At 48.4% G+C, this 23,076-nt stretch overlaps 2 protein-coding genes across 2 annotated transcripts; both read left to right on the top strand.

Annotated features, from left to right (window-relative positions):
- The first annotated feature begins 507 nt into the window (after positions 1 to 507).
- LOC118836356 (carcinoembryonic antigen-related cell adhesion molecule 18-like) lies at positions 508 to 6,971 on the top strand. The gene is made up of 5 exons (XM_036743674.1): positions 508 to 571; positions 1,376 to 1,723; positions 2,542 to 2,820; positions 5,545 to 5,820; positions 6,844 to 6,971. Exons 1-5 carry the CDS (start codon positions 508 to 510, stop codon positions 6,969 to 6,971), a joined length of 1,095 nt encoding a protein of 364 aa, XP_036599569.1.
- Positions 6,972 to 13,029: 6,058 nt separating this feature from the next.
- IGSF23 (immunoglobulin superfamily member 23) lies at positions 13,030 to 22,173 on the top strand. Its single transcript, XM_036743387.1, is given in 5 exon segments — positions 13,030 to 13,093; positions 18,172 to 18,441; positions 21,495 to 21,522; positions 21,524 to 21,652; positions 22,140 to 22,173. Coding segments are annotated over 5 exon segments (525 nt in total).
- The last annotated feature ends 903 nt before the right edge of the window (positions 22,174 to 23,076 follow it).

The following is a 23,076-nucleotide window of genomic DNA, read 5'->3' as shown; positions in this document are numbered from 1 at the left end:
GGGATAAGGATATTTGCACTATGCTCTTCCCAAGGGTGTTCCGGGGAAAGTGCTTTGGAAATGTTGCTGCGCGAGAGAAATGAGTGTTCTCGCTATCATTAGGAGAACGTGTCACACTTCAACTGGAGTTCCAGCCTGCCCTGCCCAAGCCAAAGTCCCTGTCTGCTCACATGACCTGGGAGATCAAACAGCATTCAAGGTGGGGAGAAAATTCAGTGTCTTAGAAGTGGCAGGGGCGGGAGGGGACAGAGACAGACAGAGAAAACAAGCAGAGGGAGAAAAATAGGTGGACAGAGACGTGCACACAGAGACAGACCCAGAGAGAGATAAAGGGAGACAGAGGAATAAGAGAGACCCAGAGGGAGGCAGAGGCAGGAGACAGATGAGACAGGGTGGGGACAGGACAGACTAAGATTCAGCCTTGTGAAGCTGACTCAGGACCAAGGACAGCCAGGCTGCATCTTCTCAGGAGAGGGAGGACAGCCATCAGCCCGGGAGCTCCCACACATGGCGCTTCCCTCGGAAACTTTCCTCAGGGCCGGCAGCCGGTGCAAGAGGCTCCTGCTCACAGGTGAGAAGATTGCACAAAGTCGGGGGACGGGAGAGGAACGGGGGGAAGTGTTCATGTTCATACCAGGGGTCCCAGGCTGGGGCAATATGAGCCCATCATTTGGAGACCTTCCCAAGTGGGCCACACCTGGCCCATATATGAACACACAGGGACATTCATTTTCTATCTCACACCTGTGATTTCAAAGGGGTTGGCTCCTCCCAGGGAGGAAACCGTCCTTGCCAATGGAGACTAGCAACTCTTCTTCTGTCTGATGTCTCACAAAGTTTCCCAGGACACTGAAATATTGAAGTGACCTGTCCAGGGTCATCCAGCCAGGATGTGTGTCAGAGGAGACACTTGAACCCAGGGTTTCCTCCCTCTGAACTGGCTCTTCATCCACTTCCCCACACTGCGGCTCAGACCCACATGTAAATACAAAAAAATTAACGTTCATAAAGAGAAATACAGAGCTCGAAGTGATCCCAAAATACAGAAATCAATCAGAATCTTAGAACATAGAATGTCAAAGTTGGAAGGTACCTTAGAACATAGGACATATAACATAAGACATGTCAGAGATGGAAAGAAATGTAGCTGACATCTATCTAGTCCTACTTCTTGGTTTGTCAAATGAGGAAACTGAAGTCAAGAGAAGGATGTGAAGGGCCCAAGGTCACACAACAAGGTAATACCAGGTTCAGGTTCTTCCCACTGACTATACCAGGGCGGCACACAAACACATCCCAACGCACATTTACAAGCACAAGGTGATACACAGGGCTGGAAGTTACTGACCAGTGTCTTCCATCCTTTTTCCCCTAGCCACCCTCCTTGCCTCCGTGGCAGCTGATGAACTGTTTCTCTACCCTGAAAACCTGAACAGGGTGCTGGGCACTTCAATCAGATGGCGGGTCTATGGAGCCCCCACCGGTGATGTCAACTTTACATGGTACCGGGGGAACGGATCCATCGAAGCAAACATGCTTGTTTCATATACCTCCTCCCCTCCTAGCTGGATTCCTGGCCCTGTAAATACTGGCCGAGAGAATGTGACTGAACAAGGATACCTGACCATCACAGAATTAGAGTTTGGTGATACTGGGGACTACACAGCAGTGGTGGCCAGCACTGAGGGATCCCAGGAGGCCACTGGACAGATCCAGGTCTGGGGTAAGCCGGCTTCCCCCTCTGTCTTCCCAGCAGTAACAATCACAGCCTCTCAGGGTAGAGGCTATCTTGTGCCTCTGAGATACCATGCCTGAAAAGGGGTGTATGCCTCTGCTTGGATACCTCTAGGAATGGGGGGCTCACTACCTCTCTAGGAATTTTATCTCATTGTTAGATGGTTAGGAAGTGGTTTGAAGGCTCTAGCCCTGGGCCTTAACATCTCACAAACTTTTGTGGGCCTCACTCCAAGAATATGGCTGAGTGAGAGAATGGTAGATTTCCTGGGGACAAATGATCTCTGACATCAGCGGGAGCCAAACAGGAAGACTCACTTCGGCTTCCCACCTCCCAAAGGTTTCTATAAGAGAGGATGGAGAAGCCTGGGGAGTCTGGGCCAGCCTGAGTGAGGATAAGCTGAAAACCCTGGAGTTGTCTCTAATGGAGATAGGTGAGGAGCTGTCCCGTGGAAGAGAGAGAAGCCCCCTTGGGCTTAGCCAGAGAGGGCTGAGCCAGGAACAGTGGGGGGAAACCTTATCTGATCCCCTGGTTGTTGGTGCTTCACCCTTCTGAAATCATCTTAGGTTTCCTCAGTGGTTTGAATGTTAGATTCCCTAGGAGAACAGAAGCTGCTTGAGGACAGGGATCCTGGGGGTTTTTTGTCTTTTGTTCCTCGTTCCTTTGATGGATGCTCCTATGGTCTGGCTTTGAGTCCCCTCCCTTTGCCCTCTTGAAGTCTGGGGGCTTAGGGGAGGCTGGCATTTGGCCTGGGTCTAAAGAGGACTGGTCCCATCTCTTCAGCCCCCTTTGCCCTGTGCCCACAGAGAAGCTGTTCCAACCCAACATCACAGTAAGCACAGCCAGTGTAGTAGAATATGTGGACATTGTGAACTTTACCTGCCAACCCAACAACACCAGCGACCTCCAGATCCAGTGGTACCTCAACTACTTCCCGGTGTCTCAGGGCTATCAGTGGGCTCTGTCCTCAGACAACAGGACCCTCAGTGGCTGGGTCAGTCGCTCCCAGAATGGGCCCTACTACTGCGAAGTGTCGAACCCAGCCACCTCACAGAGAAGCACTTTTCAGAATCTACAAATATACTGTGAGTAACTCAAGGCCCCCATCCTCTCCCAGACCCCAAACTCCTCAGAAATAAGGGAAGTGTAAGACACAGACTAGGCCATTGACAGAGTTACCAGATAGATTCAATTCACAGACTCAGACTGTCAAAGCTGGGAAGGCCTTAGAACAAAGAACATCAAAGCTGGGAGGGCCTTAGGATGGGGAAAGTCAGAGCTGGGAGAGATCTTAGAACAGGGAATGTCAGGGCTGGGAGGGGCCTTAGAACAGGGAATATCAAGGCTGGAAGGGAACTTAGCACAGGGAATGTCAGAGCTAAGAGGGCCTTTAGAACAGGGAATGTCAGAGCTGGGAGTGGCCTTAGAACAAAGAATGTGGGGCTGGGAGGGGCCTTAGAATAGCAATCAATCAACAAGCACTTATTAAGCATCAACTGTGTTCCTGATACCGTGCCAGGTGCTGGGGATACAAATACAAGAGTGAGACTGTCCTTTGCCTCCATTCTCCCACGTGAAATTGCATTCCTCAGGTGGAATGTCGCAATTGAAGACCTCAGAACATGGAATGTCAGAGCTGAGGGAGAGCTTCCAGATTGAGCCGATCCAGACTCTAGTCCTGGATCACTAATCTTTTTTTGGATACAATATCTATTGATTCTCTTTCAACATCAAGATTAGAAGTTATTTTAAAGCCATAAGGTTTCTTCAATCTTAGAACACAAGTGGTAAAGCACAGGCTGGGTTCTAGGTTCTGGGTGCTAAGGGGTTCTGACTAGCTGAAGAAAAGAAATTGCTCTTTATAGAGACACTTACCTGTGACTGGCTTTGCAATTATCACATAACAACCACTCATATTCTGTATTAAGACATATATACTATTAAACCTGCCAAAATTTGATCTATGAGTGCTTAAAGAAACAAAACCCACTACGCTCTTCGTGACATTAACCTCTGACCCCTGGTCTCAGCTCATAGGGCAGCCTACAAGAGTGCACACAGTTCAAATCCTTGACCAGACAAACTTACTGTACTTTTAGTGACAGAGTTTTGCTCCAAGTGAAAAGCATCATTCTCTGCTCCGGCAGCAATGGAGGCTGGCATGGAATGCAGCAGGTACAGCAGAGGGGAAGGAAAAAAAGATCCATCACACTGACCACAAGTCCCATGCACATGCACATGCATGTGACCTTGGGCGGGCACCTTCCCTTTCTGAGCCTGTTTTCTCACCTGCACAATTCGAGCTTTGTACTAAACCATCTCTACGATGCTCTCCAGATCTGACCTGTGATTCTGGAAGGTAGAGGCTATTATCATTCCCATTTTACAGTTGGGAAAACTGAGGCAGGCGGCGGTTAAGTGACTTGCCCAGGGTCACCCTGCAAGAAAGTATCTGAGGCTGGATTTGACCTGGGGTCTTCCTGTTTCTAAGGCTAGATCTCTATCTACTGCACCCTATCAGCAGATTTAACGCACATAAACAGAAGTGTTTTAGGGGAAGTCGTCAGTAAATTTTAAAAGTGAAAAGTAACCCTGAGACCTTGAGTTGAGAGGCTGAGGATTCCAGGGTCCCCCAACTAGGAGGTGAAGGAGCCAGCACTTGAACAGCCAGCCCTTCCCAGAGACAGTCTCCCTCTCTGACTCTCATCCACTCTCCCACTCCACCTTCTTCTCTCTCTCTGTGCATGACCTCCCCAGCTCACACCTTCCCCACTTCTCATATGGACCACTTTCAATGATATCCTAATTAAACAGCTACCAGATTGAGGTTCCTAAAAGCACAGTCAATGAACGTGAATTAAGCACCTACTGTGTGCCCAGCTCTGTGCTATGTGCCAGGCATAGATCTTACCATGTCACTGCCTCGCTCAAGAACTTTCCATGGCTCCCTGTTTCCTGTTTGGTCTTTTAAACCCTTCATGTTCCAGCTCCAGCCCTCCTCTCCAGACTAACCTCATCCCAACTGTAAACCCTACTTCCCCACCAAATTTGCACAAATTTCGATCTGCCACCTCAATGCCTTACACGAGTTATCTATCCTCCGTGCCCCAACACCCTCCCTCACCACCTCCACTTCTGGGAGTCTCAAATCTCCGCTCAAGGTCCACTTCCTTCTCTGGCCTTCCACCCACAAGAAATGACTTTGGATCAACTTTCACATTACATATGTTTTGCATATTTTACATTTGCTAGGTAGCATGGTCCAGGAAAAAGAGAATCAGCCTTGGAGTCAAGAAGAACTGGGTACAAGGCCTGCCCTCCACTCCATCAGTGTGACCCCGGCAGGTCCTCAGCTTCCCAGTGTCTTCGGGCAATGCTCTAAAACTCTGAAGTTGCAGAGCAGGTGGTGACCTACATTGGCAGAGAGAGTTTTCTCCTTATGCCAAGGAAATGACAGACCCAAGCCAACATTTCTGTCATTTGCCAATCCGTAGATGCACACAAGTTCCTGGAGGCCAGGGACAGCTGCATTTTCCCTTTGCAGACTTAGTGCCAGCAGGGGGTACATAGAGAAGGTGTTTAATAAAGTTCAGTGATTAGAGAAGCTGTATCAGAATGAGGGATAGGCTATAAAATTAATTAATGCATGAATGAATGAGTGAATAAGTGAATGAATAAGAGTACGTGAATGCACGTGAATGCACTTGAACGCACGGGTGCATGAATGAAGGAAGAAGTTGAACTAGACCTTAAAGAATCGGGGAGGGGAAGGGGCCAGAGACCAGCATCCTTCCTTTCTGTCATCACAGATGGGCCAGATTTCATAGACATGAACTCCATCCCTCTTCTCCACCTGGGCACCATCAAAGCCAAGCTGGGCTCCAGCATAAATATATACTGCCAGACAGTGTCACAGCCCGCATGCCTGTATCAATGGCTTCTCAACGGCACTGCCCTGGCTACCACCAACAGCACCCTCAGCATCAGGTCCATGTCCTGGGAAGATGTGGGCACCTACAGGTGCATTGCAGAGAACCCCAAGACCCAGCTGATCCTCTACTCGACCGTCACCCTCAAAGTTTATGGTAAGTTTTCCTGGAAAGTGTCATCCTTCTGTGACCTTGGGGATAGGGGATGAAGAAGAAGACCTCGGCATTGGGGCTTGAAATGAATTCACAGAAAGAAGGGACGATCAGCCGGAGAGGGTGGATCCCCTCTGCTTGGTCCCCTGAATCCAGCTGAGCCAGAGAGAAAGAAAAAGTGAGGAAGGACACAGGAATCCCACAGGATGGAAAAAGAAAGTCGGGGGAGGGTGGGCACAAAATTAAAGATAATAATTAGATAGTCCTAGTGGAACCCAAGAGAGGGGGGCTCACCTGTTGTGAAGACAGCACTTGTCATCCCTGGGATATGACATCCTCTGTTCTAAGTTACCTCCCAGCTCTGACATTCTCTGTTCTAAGGGTCTTCCCAGCTCTGACAGACGATGTTCTAAGGGCCCTCCCAGCTCTGACATTCCCTGTACTAAGGCCCCTCCCAGCTCTGATGTTCCTTGTCCTAATGTTTCCCCCATTCTCACCTGACAGTCCATGTTCTAAGGTCCTTCCCAGCTCTGGTATTCCCCATTCTAAGGCTCTGATGTTCCATGACTTTTATACATCTGCTGTCATATCTGAGATTGTCTCTGCCCCTCCTATATGCCCAACTCCACATTTATTAAACACCCATTTGCATGCTATGTCAACGTAGCCCAGTCAGCTGTCCCCCCAACCCATGCTCCCATCCTCATGGGGAATACAGCAGGTACTCAGAGAAATCATGAGGAAGAAAGCACTGGAAAGCAGGACATCAGGAGATCCCCTTCCCATGTTAGGTAGAGCCTCAGTTGGCTAGAGCAGGCCCCTTGGAAGTGATGGGGAGCCAGCAGTCCAGCTGGAGACCCAGGGTACTCCCACACAGAAAGCTCCCTCCCACTCCAAGGGCGTGGCCATCTAGGATCCACATTGGAAGAGTCCCAAGGGAGGAGAGGTCTGCTGTGTGATGGCAGGGCCACAGAATGCTTCCCAGAAGACCGCAACTGATGCCCTCCTTCCCCTCTTTGTGTCTAGAGCCCTCCTTACCCATCTTAAAGCCTCCCTATGCCATCAGTCAAAGAATGGTCGTCTTCCTCAGCATCGGTGTCAGCCTCATCCTGCTAAGCCTCATAGGGACCTTCATCTTCCACCTGCTCTCCTGAGGTACCTGTCATGCTGGGCTGGTGGGGGGCAGCAGGGGCAGCAGGGGGTACAGGCTGGGATAGGGGGAAGGTGACCTTGAGCATAAGTCCATCCTCCCAGAAATCCATCACCCAATGCCAGACAGGGCACAGGCCTCTCATGTGGCCCCCTGCCACCCGACAGAAGTCATCATCATTCATTATTTAGCACAACTGGGCCTTGCTACCTGAGCCTCAGGCTTCTGCCCTCTTGTGTCCCATGCTCCAGCCCAGCTGTATACTGGACTGCCCACCCCCTCCTTGTCTGTCCTACCCTCCTCATCTCCCACAACATCATTCTCTAGGCCTGAAATTTAATCCAATTCAATAACTATTCCAAAGTTGATCAACCTACAGCAGCAGACACTAGGCCCATGCTGGGCACCATGGGTACAGACTAAAACCAGACAGTCTGACCTCAAGGAGCTTCCATTCTCTCAGGAAAAACAACATGAACTTACTAGATTGCAAAATATTTGCAAGATCAGTGCAAGGTAGTTGGAGTGGGAGGAGTCACTAGTGGGTGAGGAATGGGGTGGATCACAAAGGCTTCCTGTGGAAACTGAGTCCTGAAGGAAGCGGGATTCCTGGTGGTCAAAGAAAGGAAGGTGGGCATTAAAGCATGGGGGTAGCCTGTGCCCAAAGAAAAGAGAGGACTGGCCAGCAGCCTGGTTTGTCCAGAGCACAGAGCACACACTGGACAGTGGGCTGGAGGAGGGATTAGAGATGGATGGAACAGCCAAGCCCTTGCCAAGGGCAGTGAAGTTCAGTGGCAAAGGTGTGGGAGGGATGTGCCAAGGGGCCATGGGGTGTGGCTACGGCAGCCATTATGGGTCTCAGTCCCCCCCCAAGAAGTCCCCTCCCCCAGGACAGATACAAACCTCATGCGTTCTTCCTCTGCAGGTGACTGAAGTTGAGGAGAGAAGCCTAGAGAGCTGTGGCGGGGAGATGGGGGGCAGCATGACAGCCTCAATAAATACAAAGAATGCCATCTTATTGGTCTGGACATCACAGATGGTTTCTCTGGGGAGCTGAAGCAATAGATTCACAAATTGCTAGAGCTGATAGGGGCCTTAGAACAGGGAATGTCAGGAGTGAGAGGGGCCTTAGAACAGGGAATGTCAGAGCTGGGAGGGGCCTTAGAACAGGGAATGTCAGGAGTGAGAGGGGCCTTAGAACAGGGAATGTTAGGAGTGGGGGGAGCCTTAGAACAGGGAATGTCAGGAGTGAGAGGGGCCTTAGAACAGGGAATGTCAGGAATGGGGGGAGCCTTAGAACAGGGAATGTCAGGAGTGAGAGGGGCCTTAGAACAGGGAATGTCAGAGCTGGGAGGGGCCTTAGAACAGGGAATGTCAGGAGTGAGAGGGGCCTTAGAACAGGGAATGTCAGAGGTGGGAGGGGCCTTAGAACAGGGAATGTCAGGAGTGGGGGGAGCCTTAGAACAGGGAATGTCAGAGCTGGGAGGGGCCTTAGAACAGGGAATGTCAGAGCTGGGAGGGGCCTTAGAACAGGGAATGTCAGGAGTGAGAGGGGCCTTAGAACAGGGAATGTCAGGAGTGGGGGGAGCCTTAGAACATAAAATTTCAGAACTGGGAGGGATCTTTGAATGCAGAATATTGGTTGAAAGGACTTTTTAAAATGGAGCATGAAACAAAATGTTAATAACCTTAGAACATAAAGTGTCAGAACTGGAAGAGACCTTAAAACATTAAGAATAGAATGTCACAGAAGCATGTTACTTTAAAATACAGATGGGTGAAACTGAGAAGAAATTTAAAACACAGAGTACAGGTATCAAAACTCTGATGTACTTGATAATCTAATTAAAGGAGGAAGGAACATGACAGTGTAGCACCCAGAACATCAAAGTGAAAAGGAGCCTGAGACCCCAGAATATAGAATGTCAATCAGGAAGAAACCTTGGCTGTCACCCAGTACATTTAGCCCCCTCTCTTCTTGTCAGATAAGAAAGCTGTGCCCCTAGGGCATGCCCACAGTCATCCAGAGAGTTAATAGCAGAGATGAGCATTGAACCCAAGTCTTCCAATGTCTTCTCCAGAGAGCTCTCTCCTGAACCACACACTTTCTCTCAAAGGCATGCCATCTGTCCTGAAAGGGAAATAAATAGAAAATAAATATTCACTAAGAACCTCGAATACAGAATTCCAGACAACAGTAAGGAGAGATAAGAGGATTTCTTTAAATGTGGAATGCAAAGAAATAGAAGAAAGCAATAGAATGGGAAAGACAAGAGATCTCTTCAAAAAAATTAGAGATAGCAAGGGAAAGTTTCATGCAAAAATGGGCATAATAAAGATGAAAATGGTAGGGACTTAACAGAAGCAGAAGAGATTAAGAAAAGATGACAAGAATACACCAAAGAACTATACAAGAAAGATCTTAACATCACTGATAACCACAGTGGTGTGGTTACTGGTCTAGAACCAGTCATCCTAGAGAATGAAGACAAGTGGGTCTTAGGGAGCATCGCTAACAAGAAGGCTGGTAGAGGTGATGGAATGCCTGCTGAGCTATTTAAAACCCTGAAAGAAGATGCTGTTAAAGTGCTGCACTCAGTAGGCCAGCAAGTTTAGAAAACTCAGCGGGGCCACCAGATTGGAAAAGATCAGTTTACATCCTAATCCTGAAGAAAGGGCAATGCCAAAGAATGAAATTACCCAACAGTTGTGATCATTTCATATGCCAACAAGGTCATAGTTGAGATTCTATAAACCAATTCTCAGCAATACAATGATCCAAGACAATTCTGAAGGACTTATGATGAAAAATGCTATCCATCTCCAGAGAAAGAACTGACAAGAGTCTGAATACAGATCGAAGCATACTATGTTTTACTTTATTTTTCTTGTGTTTTTTGATCTGTGCTTTCTTCCACAACATGACTAACATGGAGATATGTTTTGCATGACTGCACATATATAACCTATATCAAATTGCTTGCCTTTTCAATAAGGGGGGAGGGAAGAAGGGAGGAAGAAATTTAAAACTCAAAAATTTTGAAAAAAAAAGAATTTTAAAAATTGTTTTACATGCAAATGGGGGGAAATAAAATATTAATTTTTTAAAATGTTTTGCAAGCTAGGCTTCAGCAACTGGGTTGCTGAGCTGGGAATTTCCAGAAGTATAGACTGGGTTTTGAAGAAGCAGAAGAACTAAAGACCAAATTGCCAACAGTACAGTTGCTGGATTATGGAGAAAGCAAGGGAGTCCCAGAAAAAAAATCTATTTCTGCTTCATCGACTACACTAATACCTTTGACTGTGTGGATCACAACAAAATGTGGCAAGTCCTCAAAGAGATGAAAAGACCAGATCATCTTACTTGTCTCCTGAGGAGATCAAGAAGCAACAGTTAGAATCAAACATGAAATAACTCATTGGTTTAAGATTGGACAAAGAGTATGACAAGGCTGTATACACTGTCACCTTATTTACTTTACTTACATGCAGAGAACATCCTGAGAAATGTCAGAAATCTCAGATATGCAGACGACAACACTCTGATGGCACAAAGTAAAGAGGAATTAAGAAGCCTCTTAATGAGGGTGAAAGGGGAAAGTATAAAAACTGGCTTAAAGCTTAACATCAAAAAAAAACCTAAGATCATGGCCATTGGTCCCATCACTTCCTGGCAAATAGAGGGAGAAGAAATGGAAACAGTGTCAAATTTATATTCTTGGGCTCAAAGATCACTGCAGATAGTGGCTGCAGCCATGAAATTAAAAGATGTTTGCTCCTTGGAGGAAAGCTGTGGCAAATCTGGAGAGCACACTAAAAAGCAGAGACATCATCTTGCCAACAAAGGTCCATGTAGTCAAAGCTATGGGTTTTCCATTAGTAATGTATGGCTGTGAGAGTTGGGCTATAAGAAAAGCTGAGCACCACAGAATTGGTACTTTTGACTTAGACTTTTAAGAGTCCCTTGGATAGCAAGGAGATCAAATCAGTCAACACTTAAAGAAAAAAATTCAGAGTATTTACTATAAGGACAAATAGTAAAACTGAAGTTCAGATACTTTGGCCACATAATGAGAGGACAGGACTCATTGGAAAAGATCTTGATGTTGGGAAAGATTGAAGGCAAAAAGAAAGGGGGACAGCAAAACATGAGATGAATGGATAGTGTCATAGAAGCAATGAACATGAGCTTGGACAGACTTCAGGAGATAGGGGAGGATAGATGGTCCTTGCATGCTATGTGGTCCATGGTGTCACGAAGAGTTAGGTACTACTGGACAACTGAAACAAAATGTTCCGAGCACTACGATAAGCACTGGGGATAAAAATAGAAAAGCAAACCCATCCCTTCCCTCAAGAAGCTTACATTCTAATAGGAAAGATGACTCACAAGGGAGTGGTAGCCAGGGAGAGGCACCTTGGTCCAGAAAGTTTCAGAGCCAGTAAGCAGGGCCATAGGGATGAACACATCCCTTCCAATACAATTCTGAAGTACTTATGATAAAAAAAATGCTCCCATCTCCAGAGAAAGAACTGATGGAGTCTGAATACAGATCAAAGCATACTATTTTTTACTTTATTTATTTTTCTAGGGGTTTTTTTGGTCTGTGTTTTCTTTCACAATATGACTAACATGGAAATATGTTTTGCATGGCTACACATATATAACCTATATCAAATTGCTTGCCTTTTCAATGGAAAAGCAGAGCTGATTTGATTATAGTGCCAGAACCAGAGGAGAGGAGAGGGGGTACATTTCACTTCATGAGTAGGAAAACTGAGACCCAGAAAAAGAGAGATAAATAGTATTGTGAACAGAGAGCTGACCTCAGAGATGGAAAATCCTGGGTTCATATCCTGCTTGCCTCTCTCTCTCTCTCTCTCTCCCCCTGGGAGTTCTCTATGACTTTGAAATCACTGATCCATTCTCTATCCAAGGGGTTGTCAGAACCAAGGCTAGAACCCAGTTCAGGTCTTTTTTCCACTATACCTGAAAACAAAGGGGGAGGGGAGAGAGCAGGAAGAAAGCTGAGGAAGAAGGAATCGTGTACTTCTGCCTGATCCCATGACTCAGTGACTAACACAACGAACATATTTAGCTTATTAATTTCAGACTAATAAAAGAAACAAATCATCGGCATTAGTCTTATTATGGTCAATATCTGGTAAGTTGGGAACCTTTGCCCAGGAGGGTTAAGGAGGAGTTTGGAACAAATAATTTGATAGGGACATGAGAGAAGGAGGAAAAGTCCACCGAACTGTGAGAGGAAGGGATAGGAACCTCTGACCCTTTAAACCAAGGCCATGGTACTAAGCAGAGGGCCCAGCAAGGGCATTACCACCCATCGTTATTCAGCTCCCATTCTAGTGTGGGACAGATGCCATCCACTCCATTCTTCTCTAGTCACAATGCCCTCATGTGGGACCTAGAGTCTACAATGAGCTTTGTCAGGGGGAGGGAGATAAACATGGCTGTGGCCTCTCTTCTCTTCTTTCCCTGGGGTTGAGGCAACAGAGGACTTGGGCTTCTCAGAGGAGAAATGGAAAGAGTGAAGACCTCAGAGAGATGGGTAACCCAAGAAAGAATCTTACCTAAACCACTTACTGTGTGACCAGACATAGGGTTATTAAAAGCTTAAAGGACAATAGAAGTGTAACTGGTTATTATTCCACCCCAAAGCCACGCACACAGAGGGGTTCTCTCATGGATAGAGAGGTAGGTTGGAATGTAGAGAGAGCTGATAGGTCCCTGGAGTTCCCTGGAGAGTGGTTGGCAGGAGGGGTTTAAGTCCAGGAAGGGCTCACCTGGGGAGGCAGGAGAACTCAGGTACAGCTCAGGGAGGGGAGGGTCAAGGGCAAAGTCCCTGCCCAGACAGACATACCACATGATCCTGGGCATGGCAAGCCAAGTCACCAAGAGCAAAGCCAGTGACAGGGATCAGGCTTGTCCTGGGGTTAGGATTGGGCAAAAGCAACATTTGCTGGTTGAGAAAACGATCCAGCTCAGGAGGGGGAGGCAAGAATCAGTGAACAAAGTGGAAGTCCCCTGAGGGGGCAGAGTCATGAAGCTGTCCGGCAATCCTCCGCATGACTGGGGCAGCCCCTGGAAGAGGTTCCTGCTCACAGGTAAGAGGAGAAACATCCACACAGTCCTGGGGAAGGAGGGAAGGGAAAGGATTGAGAAGGGAGGGAACAATCCCAAGTTCAAAACAACCCAAGCCCATAATGGGTTGGTTCTGCCTACTCTAACCAGGACACAAAAACTCATACATGGACCCTTGGACATACATATGCATATATGTAGAATGAATGCCAGAGTATCCAAGCTGAGAGGGTTTGAGACCCCTTGGTTACCCTCAACGTGGTTGCTCCAGTTTTCAAGGTTCTGGGAAACTATGTTACCCCAGTTTTCAAGGTTACTTTGTTGCAGCATTGGGAACAGAATCCAGCATTTCCAATGCTCTTTCTTCGCAGCCCCCTATCCTTAGCTACAGAGTCACAGGTTCACAGAATTCCCAAGTTGCAAGTAGACCTCAGAAGCCATCTAAAAAGCCTGGAGGAGAGACCAACCAGTTGCCTTGCAAGGCAGTTCATTCCATTCTGTGACAGCTCCCATTGTTAGGAAGTCTGTTTGTTCTTAGATTGAGACCAAAGAAGTTTCTTTTCAGCTTGCCTCCTTTGCCCCCTTACTTTGTCCTCATAAGCTAAGCAGACCAGGTCTGACCCACTTCTGTGTAACAGCACTTCAACTCCTTGGAGATAGCTGGCCCACTCCTCTCCCAAGTCTCGTTTTCTCCAGGATGAACATCCCCATTGATCCTTGAATATGTCATCATTTCCAAAAACCCATCACCATCCTGGCTATCTTCCTCTAGAGACCCTCTAACCAATCACTGCCCCATCTAAACTATGGTTTGTCAGAACTGAACACAACACTCCAGGTTTGATCTGAGTACGAAAGAGTACCAAGTGACCATCACCTCTTTACTCCTCCCACAATGCAGCCAAGTATGATCTTCATTTTCATGGCCGCCATCTTGCACTGTGAGCACTTGGAGAAGCTTGCAGTCTACTCAAGCTTTTGGATCTTTTTCAGGTGATTGGATATTCATCCAAGCTTTTCTTATCTTGTGGTTGAGAAGCTGATTTCGTAAATCAAAGTGGATTAGAATTTCCCTTATAATCTAATCTGTCACAATCTTTTGGGAACCTGAGTGTCATTCACTATACTGATCTTGGGTGGGGGTGGGGGAGATAAACCTGGCTGTGGTCCCTCTTCTCTTCTTTCCCTGGGGATGGCATTCTTCCAAGCTTGGCATCACTTGTCAATTTGGTAAGAGTGACATCAATCTATGCCTTCAAGGCTTTTAAAAAAATATCTGTGACAGACCCTTAGGGGACATCACTAAAGACCTCCCTCCAAGTTAACATAGTCCTATTCATGGCTGACCACTCTTTGGATCCATCCATTCATTTAATTCTGGATCTATCCAAAGTGCTACTGTCTTGACCACTTCTCTCATTCTTGTTCACAAGTTGTCAGACCACAGAGCCTCACACAAACATTCATCCTCTCTCCCAGTACCATAACAAAGGGGTACAGCCAGTGCTTCACCCCAGGATAATAAATCTAAAGGGCAGTGACCATGTCAAGCACCTAGTTAATGAGGATAACTAATTAAAATGGCAGGCTAGAGGGAGCACCAACCTTGTTCTACACCAGGGGCAGGGAACCTGCTGCCTCGAGGCCATGTGTGGCCATCTAGGTCCTCAGGTACAACCTTTTGACTGAGTCTAAGTTTTACAGAACAAATCCTTTTTTGGAGGGGATTTGTTCTGTGAAGTTTAGATTCAGTCAAGGGCCACACTTGAGGACCTAGAGGGCCACATGTGGCCTCGAAGCCACAGGTTCCCCACCCCTGTTCTACACTAGTCCCCCAAACTCAGCATTGCACTGGTATCCCAAGGTCTCTATCTCCCCCTTCAACAAATAGACCATATCTTTTGCCACCATCCCCAAAATAATAAAGGGTGTGTTTTGTACCATTTAACATGCATGTGTCAGATATATAACATGCATATGTAAGATGTGTAATAGGCATGTGTAAGATATGTAATAGGCATGCATAAGATGTGTAGCACACATGTGTAAGCTCAGTTCTCACCCCCTAGACAAGGAAGGAACACCAGTCATGTGTAGGAAGGGAACACCAACCTACCCCAAGGTGGCACTCAGTCCCTCACAGAACTGCTCTTCCCACCCCACCCCACCCCACCCCCAACCTCATTTCTGGTCTTTCTCCAAGCTACCCTGCTCAGCTTCTGGGCCCACCCAGAATCTGCTCAGACCTTCATCATCGCTGTCCCAAACCGACCCATGGAAGGAGACAGCGTGAGTCTGACTGCCCTGTGCACCCCAGACAGGATCCTCAATGCCACCTGGTACTCAGGGTCCCAGCCCTTGTATCCTGCCATGATCACCAACTGCATCCCCACTACCCAGGCAGGCCCCTGTGCCCAGCGCCTTGGCCCTACCTACACCAGGAGGGAGGCTCTGGCAAGCTGGAACACATTGGAAATCAGAAACCTCACCCCCTCTGACACTGGCTTTTACCACCTGGTGCTGAACACTGACTCAGGACTGGAGAAGGCATCCACCTACGTCCGTGTGTGGCGCCAACATGGTAAGCAGAGTCTGCGATGGCCATGGGCTGGGAACACCTGCCCTTAGTCCCTGAAGGAGGGACATCCCTGGAGCCTCTGCTGCCTTCATAGAATGGATGACCCTTGAGGACAAGGACCATTTCATTTTTTATCCCCAGTGCCTAACACAGTGCCTGGCACATAGTAGGGCTTCACGAATTCTTGCTGAATTTGGTTCAGAAGAACCATGGTTCTAATCCTGCCTCTGATGCTTAGAGCCCAGTGACATTAGGTAAGTCACCTCCTATCTCTGGCCTCAGCTTCTTCCTCTGTAAAATGGGGAGAACTTGGCGCTATCTAAAGCCCCTTTTTATCTCCAATGTCACCTGCATCCTTTTCCTCACCCCAGGAGACAAGGGTGAAAGTGAGAGAAAGGACAGCCCCTCCAGAATGGGCAGCTACGGGGGGTGGAGGTATGTGAGCACAGCCCCACTTCCTCTTGGGGGAAGGGAAATATACCCAGAAAGATAGAGGGCACAGGAGAATTTGTGCGCAGATAACATGAAGTGCGATGGTGGCTCAAAGGAAGGAGAGGAGAGCTGGGAGAGGAGGCATTCACAAGGGCATCCTGGAGGACACCAGGGACCTCTGAGGCTACCTTTTCTAACCCCCTGATTTTACAGAGAGGGATACTGAGGCCAGAAAAGTGAAGTGATTAACCCAAGGTCATATCTAGTATCATGGAACTAGGAGCTAGGAAAAAACCTCAGGGACCACCTAGTCCAACCCCAATCCTTACTTTATAGAGGCCCCAAGTGACCTGCCCAAAGTCACACAGGTAGGAACTGGGATGAGATTTGAACCTGGGTCCATGACTTCCAGCCAATGCTTCTATGCCAAATCTCACTCCTCCACCCCCTTCTCCCACCTAGAGTTCATTCTAGTGCCAGACATCTCAGCCAACATGACTGTTGCTGTGGAGAATGTGGACTCAGTGGTCTTCACCTGTCACACCAACAAAACCAACGTCAAGATCCTCTGGTATAAAGGGGGCTTGCTGCTGCAGGGGGGAGGGTGGCTGCAGCTGTCCAGCAGCAACAGGACCCTGACCATCCAGCAGGTGAGGCGTGGTGACCAGGGGCTGTACTTCTGTAGAGTGTGGAGTGAGTCTGACTACCAGACGAGTGAAACCATCCAGCTGACTGTGCTCTGTGAGTAACCAAGCCTCCTGTTCCTGACTGTCCCCAACTCCACCACCTACCCACCCCCACCCCACACAGGCAGGCAAGGAGACCAAAGTCAGCAAACTAGGGGCAGAAGAAAAGCCTGGCCCAGCCAGAGAACTCACCTCCTATCTCACCCAGTGCAGAAATCCTTTGCCAGGAGTACCCTCATCCTCAAGGAACAGCGACTCAGAGACTTGGAGCAAGAAGGACCACAGAATTCATTGGATACAACAACCCTCTCGTTTTACTGATGGGGAGACTGAGGCCAGAGAAGAGAAGTGACTTGCCCAAGGTTACTCAGCAAGTGGCAGAAAGAAGATCCCAACCCGAGTCCTCTGACTGCATCTTGCACTCATTTCTCTATACCGCTCTGCCTTTGGGGGTCACCTAGCTCAGCTGCCTCATTTTTCAATTAGTGCATCTGAGGCTCTGAGACCCAGGAATGGGGCACCTGGTAGAGTCCAGTACATAACAGCACTGGGCCCTTAGGCAGGAAGAACTGGGTTCAAATCCAGCCTTGGACACTGACTCAGTTACCGTGTGGGCAAGCCACTTAACCTCTGTTTACCTCAGTTTCCTCACCTGTAAAAGAGGGATAATGCTAGTGTCTACGTCCCAGGGCAGTTGTGAGGATCAGATGAGATAATAATTGTGACATGCTTTGCAAGCCTTAGGGTGCTGTATAAACACTAGCTATTAGGATTTCTAATAACGAGCTGAAATCTGCCCTCCTGTGGCATTCAGCCTTTGGTCTGGGGCGGCCAACTGTCTGACAGGGAAAGAAGCAGGGTATGCTGGCAGAAAGGACACTGGACTCAGAGGCAAAAGGTCTGAGAGACAATCTCAGCTCTGATCTTGACTCACTGGGTTACCATGGGCAAGAGACGCCTCTCTGGACTTCAGTTTCTCCATTTCTAGGAAGAACTACTTTAGATGATCCTTCAGACCCCTCCCAGCCCTGACATCCCCTGTTCTAAGGGCCTTCCCAACTCTGACATCCTCTATTCTAAGGTGCTCCTAGCTCTCACATTCCCTGTTCTCAAGCCCCTCCCAGCCCTGACATTCCCTGTTCTGAGGCCCTCCCAGCTCTAACATTCCCTGTTCTAAGTGCCCTCCCAGCTCTGACATTCCCTGTTCTAGGGGCCCTCCCAGCCCTGACATTCCCTGTTCTAAGGGCCCTCCCAGCTCTCACATCCTGCCTTCCTAATATTCTACATTTGTTCTCCCCCAATTAAAGGGAATTACTGGGCCCCTTCCCTCTCTATAACCCTCTCCCTCCCAAGATGCCACACCCCATGTTCTTCACCTCACTGTGACACCCTCTACCCCTCACAGATGGACCTGGATCAGTGATAACATCATCATATCCAGAACCATACGAGGGCACTGTTGTGAGTGACCTCAACTATTCTGTGGTCCTGCGATGTTTGGCTACACCAAATCCCAGTCCCCTGATCACCTGGTCCTTTAACGGCAACATGTGTGGGGTCCATGACAAGTACATTATCCGGAGACTGACTCAGAAGGACCTGGGCAACTACACGTGCACGGCTCAGAACAGCGTGAGCCTGATGGTCTCCAATCCCATCCGGGTGCAGCTGCCCAGTGAGTTCATCATTAATGATCCCACCCCCACCCCTGCCCCAAATCCATCAGTAAGCACTTAATAAGCCCCTTTTGTGTCCAAGTCATCCACACCAGCTCCTATGGGAGAGAAAAGCAGCACAAGAAGTGATCTTTGTCCTCTACTTGGAAAGAGGAAACACACTGGTGTCAAGTTGGAAGACGGCATCATGGCTTGGCCTCACAAGACTAGGGTTCAATCTTGCCTCTGTCAATTTTTGGCTGAGTGACTCTGGACAAGTCAATTAACCTCTGTGCCTCAGTTTCCTCATTTGTAAAAGTGGTCTAATACTTGCCCTAACCTGTATCATTAACAACACCTGGAGGTCTAGACCCAGTACCAAGTGATTACTATAAGCAATCAGGGCCATAGAGCTCAGTGGAGGGAGAGGTTTGCCAAAAAGTGGGTTTGGAGTCAGAGAGCCCAGGGGTGAATCATCCTTACTAGTGGTGTGGCCTCGAATGCCTCCCTTGACCACTCTGGGCTTTGGTTTCTTCCTCTGTCAAATGAAGGGAATAGACAAGATGGCTCAGAGTTCCCCTCCATCTCTAGCTCTGTGATCCCACAATTCTGTGTGACCTTGGGATTTAGAGCTGAAAGGGACCTTGGAGGTTATCTGATGGGGAAACTGAGGCTCAGAATGCTTAAGTGACTTGGCCAAAGTCACACAGGTAGCAAATTAGCAGCAGAGCTGGGATTGGAACCCAGATCCTCTGAATCCAAAGCCAGCATTCTTTGTGCAAAACCACAATGCCCAACAACACACAACACATTCACAAAGCAGCAAATATGGAATATATAGAAAATAAATGCAAGGTGGCTTGGGGAGAGGACTAACAACTGGGAGGAATCTGGACAGGCCACTTGTAGAAAGTGGCACTTGGGCCGAGCCCTGGGAGAAGCAGGTGTTTGAAGAAATGGAGGTGAGGAGAGAGAGCATTCCAGGCTAGGAATAGGGGAGGGCACAGCCTATGCAAAGACAAAGAGGCTGGAAATGCAATGGCATGTTTGGGAAATGGCAAATAGACCAGTTTGGCCAGAGCATAGGGAGCAGTAGAGTAGTGAGGAAGAGTGAGAAGACAGGCTGGAGCCAGATCGAGAAAGGCTTTAAATGCTAAAACAAAGACCTTGCATTTATCCTAAGGGATGTGGGGAGTCCCTACTGAAGCTTACTGAGCAAAGGACTGCCATGGTCTGCTGTGGGTTTTGGGAATGTTGCTTTAGCAGCTGTACGTGCGATGGATCAGAGAGGAGGGAGGCAGGAGGCAGAGAGACCGATTAGGAGGCTACTAATTATCCAAGTGATGGAGATCCCGAACCACAGCTCTTCTGACTTGAGCTGAGAGAAGGAGCTGGGTGGGGAGGGTGATGAGAGTGGGAGGGGGGCAGCAGCTTCTTCATCTGTAAGATGAAGGGGTTAGAGCAGCGGTGGGGAACCTGCGGCCTCAAGGTCACGTGTCCTCAAGTGCAGTCCGATCAGTCAAAGGGCCTCACTTGAGGACCTGAAGGGCCATGTGTGGCCATGAGGCCACAAGTTCCTCACCCCTGGGTTAGTCCCTAAGGCCCCTTCCAGCCATAGCTCCATGGTTCTGTGACATGAGGAATACAAAGCTGATGCAGGGGAGAACTCCGTCCTTGCAGGGAGAAGGGGTAGTAGAGGTGACACAGACCTGTCCATGAGTGACTTTCATCCAAGTTAGAATGGGCAGGAGGGGTAATGCAGAGAGGGGCGAGAGCTCAGAGATGGGGACATCACTGCCAGGAGACAGGCCCGGGGAAGGCTTCTTGGAGGAGGCAGCCCCAGAGCTGAGGAGCCTTGAAGAAACAGAGAGAGAGAAATGGTGAGCGGTTACATCCCAGAGATGAAGGCAGGGCAGCATCAGGGGAGCCAGGCTGAATGCCCAGAAGGGAGAAAGGGTGGGAGGAGATAAGCACAGCACGATCCATCCAATTGGGCCAGAATTTAAAGTGCATGAAGTTGTGGGGGAATGTTGGAAATAGAGCATGAAGCCAGAGGGTAGAGAGCCTTGAATGCCAGGATAAGAAATCTTAGCATTGGAAAGGACCTCAGAAACCACTAACATACAGCTCATAACTAAACAGAGATCTCCTTCTACAACACTCTCAGTAAGTAGCCATCTACTCTCTCCCTAAAGACCTCCACTAAGGAAGACTTCATTGTCCTGATCTGTATCTGGCCATTGAGCCCAGATGGCTCCAAAGGACAAAGTGAGGCTGGTGACTGTACACAGCCCTCCCCCACTTCAGTCCAACTGACTTGCATGTCATGGCATCAACTTCCTGATGTCATGATCCTCTTCTAGAATGAAGGACAAATAACATCTCCCACCACCACTCCTTTGCACAGGCTGTTCCCCATAACTGGTACATTCTATGTCCTCACCTCCTCCTGCTCCTTCCAAGGCTCCGTTCTGGGACCACCTCCTACACGGGCACCTCTGGGTCCTTTCAGTTGTTAGTATTCTCCACCCCACTCCCACATTGCTTTAGATTGACTTTGCTTCCACAAGACAGTATGCCAAAGTTGGCCTTGCAAACAGAAAGAGCTAGGTTCAAGTCTCACCTCTGACACATGTTACTTAACCTCTCAGTGCCACAGATACCTCTCTAGGACTATAAGATGCCAATCAGCATTGGCGGAGGGAGTTTCCTGATCTGGGAGTTCCCTGTGCTGGTGAAACCTCGGGTGCCCTGTGTATGACACTGTATCTCACCCTCTAGTAGAACATAAGGTCCTAGAGGGCAGGGACAGGTTCTTTGTTGTCTTTGTATGCCCAGTGCTAAGCACCCCGGCAGGGTTTTAATCAGTGCTGGTTGGGTTGAATTGAATTATTACAGATTAAGGAAACAAAAGGGAAGGTACCTGGGTCCAGAATTCAGGGGAAGATCTGGACACACACTCTCATGACATTCCCATTGTTCTCCTCCACTTTGTAGCTGGAGGGGAAGGGGTGCAGGGAGCATGGCCACAGTATCCCCAGACCCTAACTCCATTAGTCTCTTCATTCCCTAGAGCCCCCTTCAGAGGACACTGACACAGACCATCGAACCCGATCCCATCTACTCCCTCTCTGGAGGTCCTGCCATTGGCCTGACCATTGCCAGAATCACAGGGATAAGCAGCTTCATTGGGGGCATAATGTACTCTGTGATCAAAAGGATGGCATTGAAGTAAGGAAGGCCTCCCCTTCATTGGGTAATTGGTGGGCATTCTTGGGGTATGCCAAATCAGGCCTCCTCCTGGAGTGGTATGGCACTGGGTGTGGCATGGAAAATACTGTAACGCATCCTTTGTCGGGGTGAGACAGGAGACCTTCCACGTAGTTATTAATGTCATTGTCATAGAATGACTCATCTTTTTATAACATAGCTCCTATGAATTTTGCTGCCTGGAGGCCAAGTCCCATTGCGACACCTAGTTCTATCTCTGAATTTGGTAGCGGCAGGCACTGCCTGTGGATCCCATCGGCCCAGCCCATGTCTAGGTCTTCTACCAAGAGGACAGCCCTCTCCCCTGCCATGAAAAAGACAAGGTTCCCCACCTCCTACTGGGCCAAAAACACCTCTTCTCCCTGTTCAATCCCAGTTAGAGACTGAGGAAGGGAGCCCTCTCCTGCTTTTCCACTTCTCTGACTTCCCTCCCCTCTCTCCTTTACAGGAAAGGAAGAACCAGCAAATGTGGGTGTTTCTGAGTGTGGATGATCCATCCCTTCAGCCCAGCAGGTAAAAACAGAGAGGAAAGGGGAAGGGAACCTGGAAAGAGACTTAAAACATGGAGCATAAGATGTCCTGGTTTGGGAGAAACTTAGACCATTCAATATCAGGGATGGGAGGGCATTAGAACAGGAATGTCAGAGCTGGGAAGCGCCTTAGAACTGGGGATGTCAGGGCTGGGAGGGACCTTAGAACAGGAGATGTCAGGGCTGGGAGGGATCTCAAAACAGACATTGTCAAGGCTGGAAAGGAACTTTGAAACAGAGAAGAGAGAATGGCAAAACTGAAAAGGACCTGAACGTGATCTCATTGGACATCCTCATATTAAAGAAGGAGCCCGTTGGATGTCCGTCCTTGTTCCAGCCAGAAATAGCAGCTTGTCAGGTGTTGATGTCTTCCCCACAAGGATAGGCCACCTCTAAATGTCTGGACTTAGCCATCTCCATGTCTAGCCTCAGGCCAGGTGGGAAGGGATGGAATGGGAATGACCAGAAAAGAATGGGCCCAATCACGGGGAGAAGACTGAAGGGTAAACTAAGGTTTAGCTTGGGCTAAGCTGGTTGTTGTGTTTGTCCTTCATTCTCGAAGAGGACCATGACATCAGGAAAATGATGACACGACTCGCAGTTGACTTATATTTGAGTGAGGGAGGGCTGTGCAAAGTCACCGGCCTCACTTTCTCCTCCAGAGCCATCTGCGTCCAGTGGCCTGATATTTATCAGGATGACTGGAGATAACCCAGGATGCAATGGGGGACCCCAGCCCTTTGAGGATAAGGCCTTTTCAGGTCCTCACTTTGAATGAGGTAACACCCATTCAATGAATAGGCCTCTTGATCAGACTAAGCTAAGATACAGCTCAAGAAAGTGAAAAGAGCCCTC

Source organism: Trichosurus vulpecula, chromosome 2 (assembly GCF_011100635.1).
Source record: "Trichosurus vulpecula isolate mTriVul1 chromosome 2, mTriVul1.pri, whole genome shotgun sequence".
NCBI lineage: Eukaryota > Metazoa > Chordata > Mammalia > Diprotodontia > Phalangeridae > Trichosurus > Trichosurus vulpecula.
This window is presented reverse-complemented; position numbering and strand designations above follow the sequence as displayed.

Excerpts from the sequence above, each read along its gene's own strand:
- LOC118836356 (XM_036743674.1), top strand. The coding sequence starts at position 508 with ATGGCGCTTCCCTCGGAAACTTTCCTCAGGGCCGGCAGCCGGTGCAAG. Across the intron at positions 1,724-2,541 it reads TGGACAGATCCAGGTCTGGG|AGAAGCTGTTCCAACCCAAC; the intron begins GTAAGCCGGCTT and ends CTGTGCCCACAG. Across the intron at positions 2,821-5,544 it reads TCAGAATCTACAAATATACT|ATGGGCCAGATTTCATAGAC; the intron begins GTGAGTAACTCA and ends CTGTCATCACAG.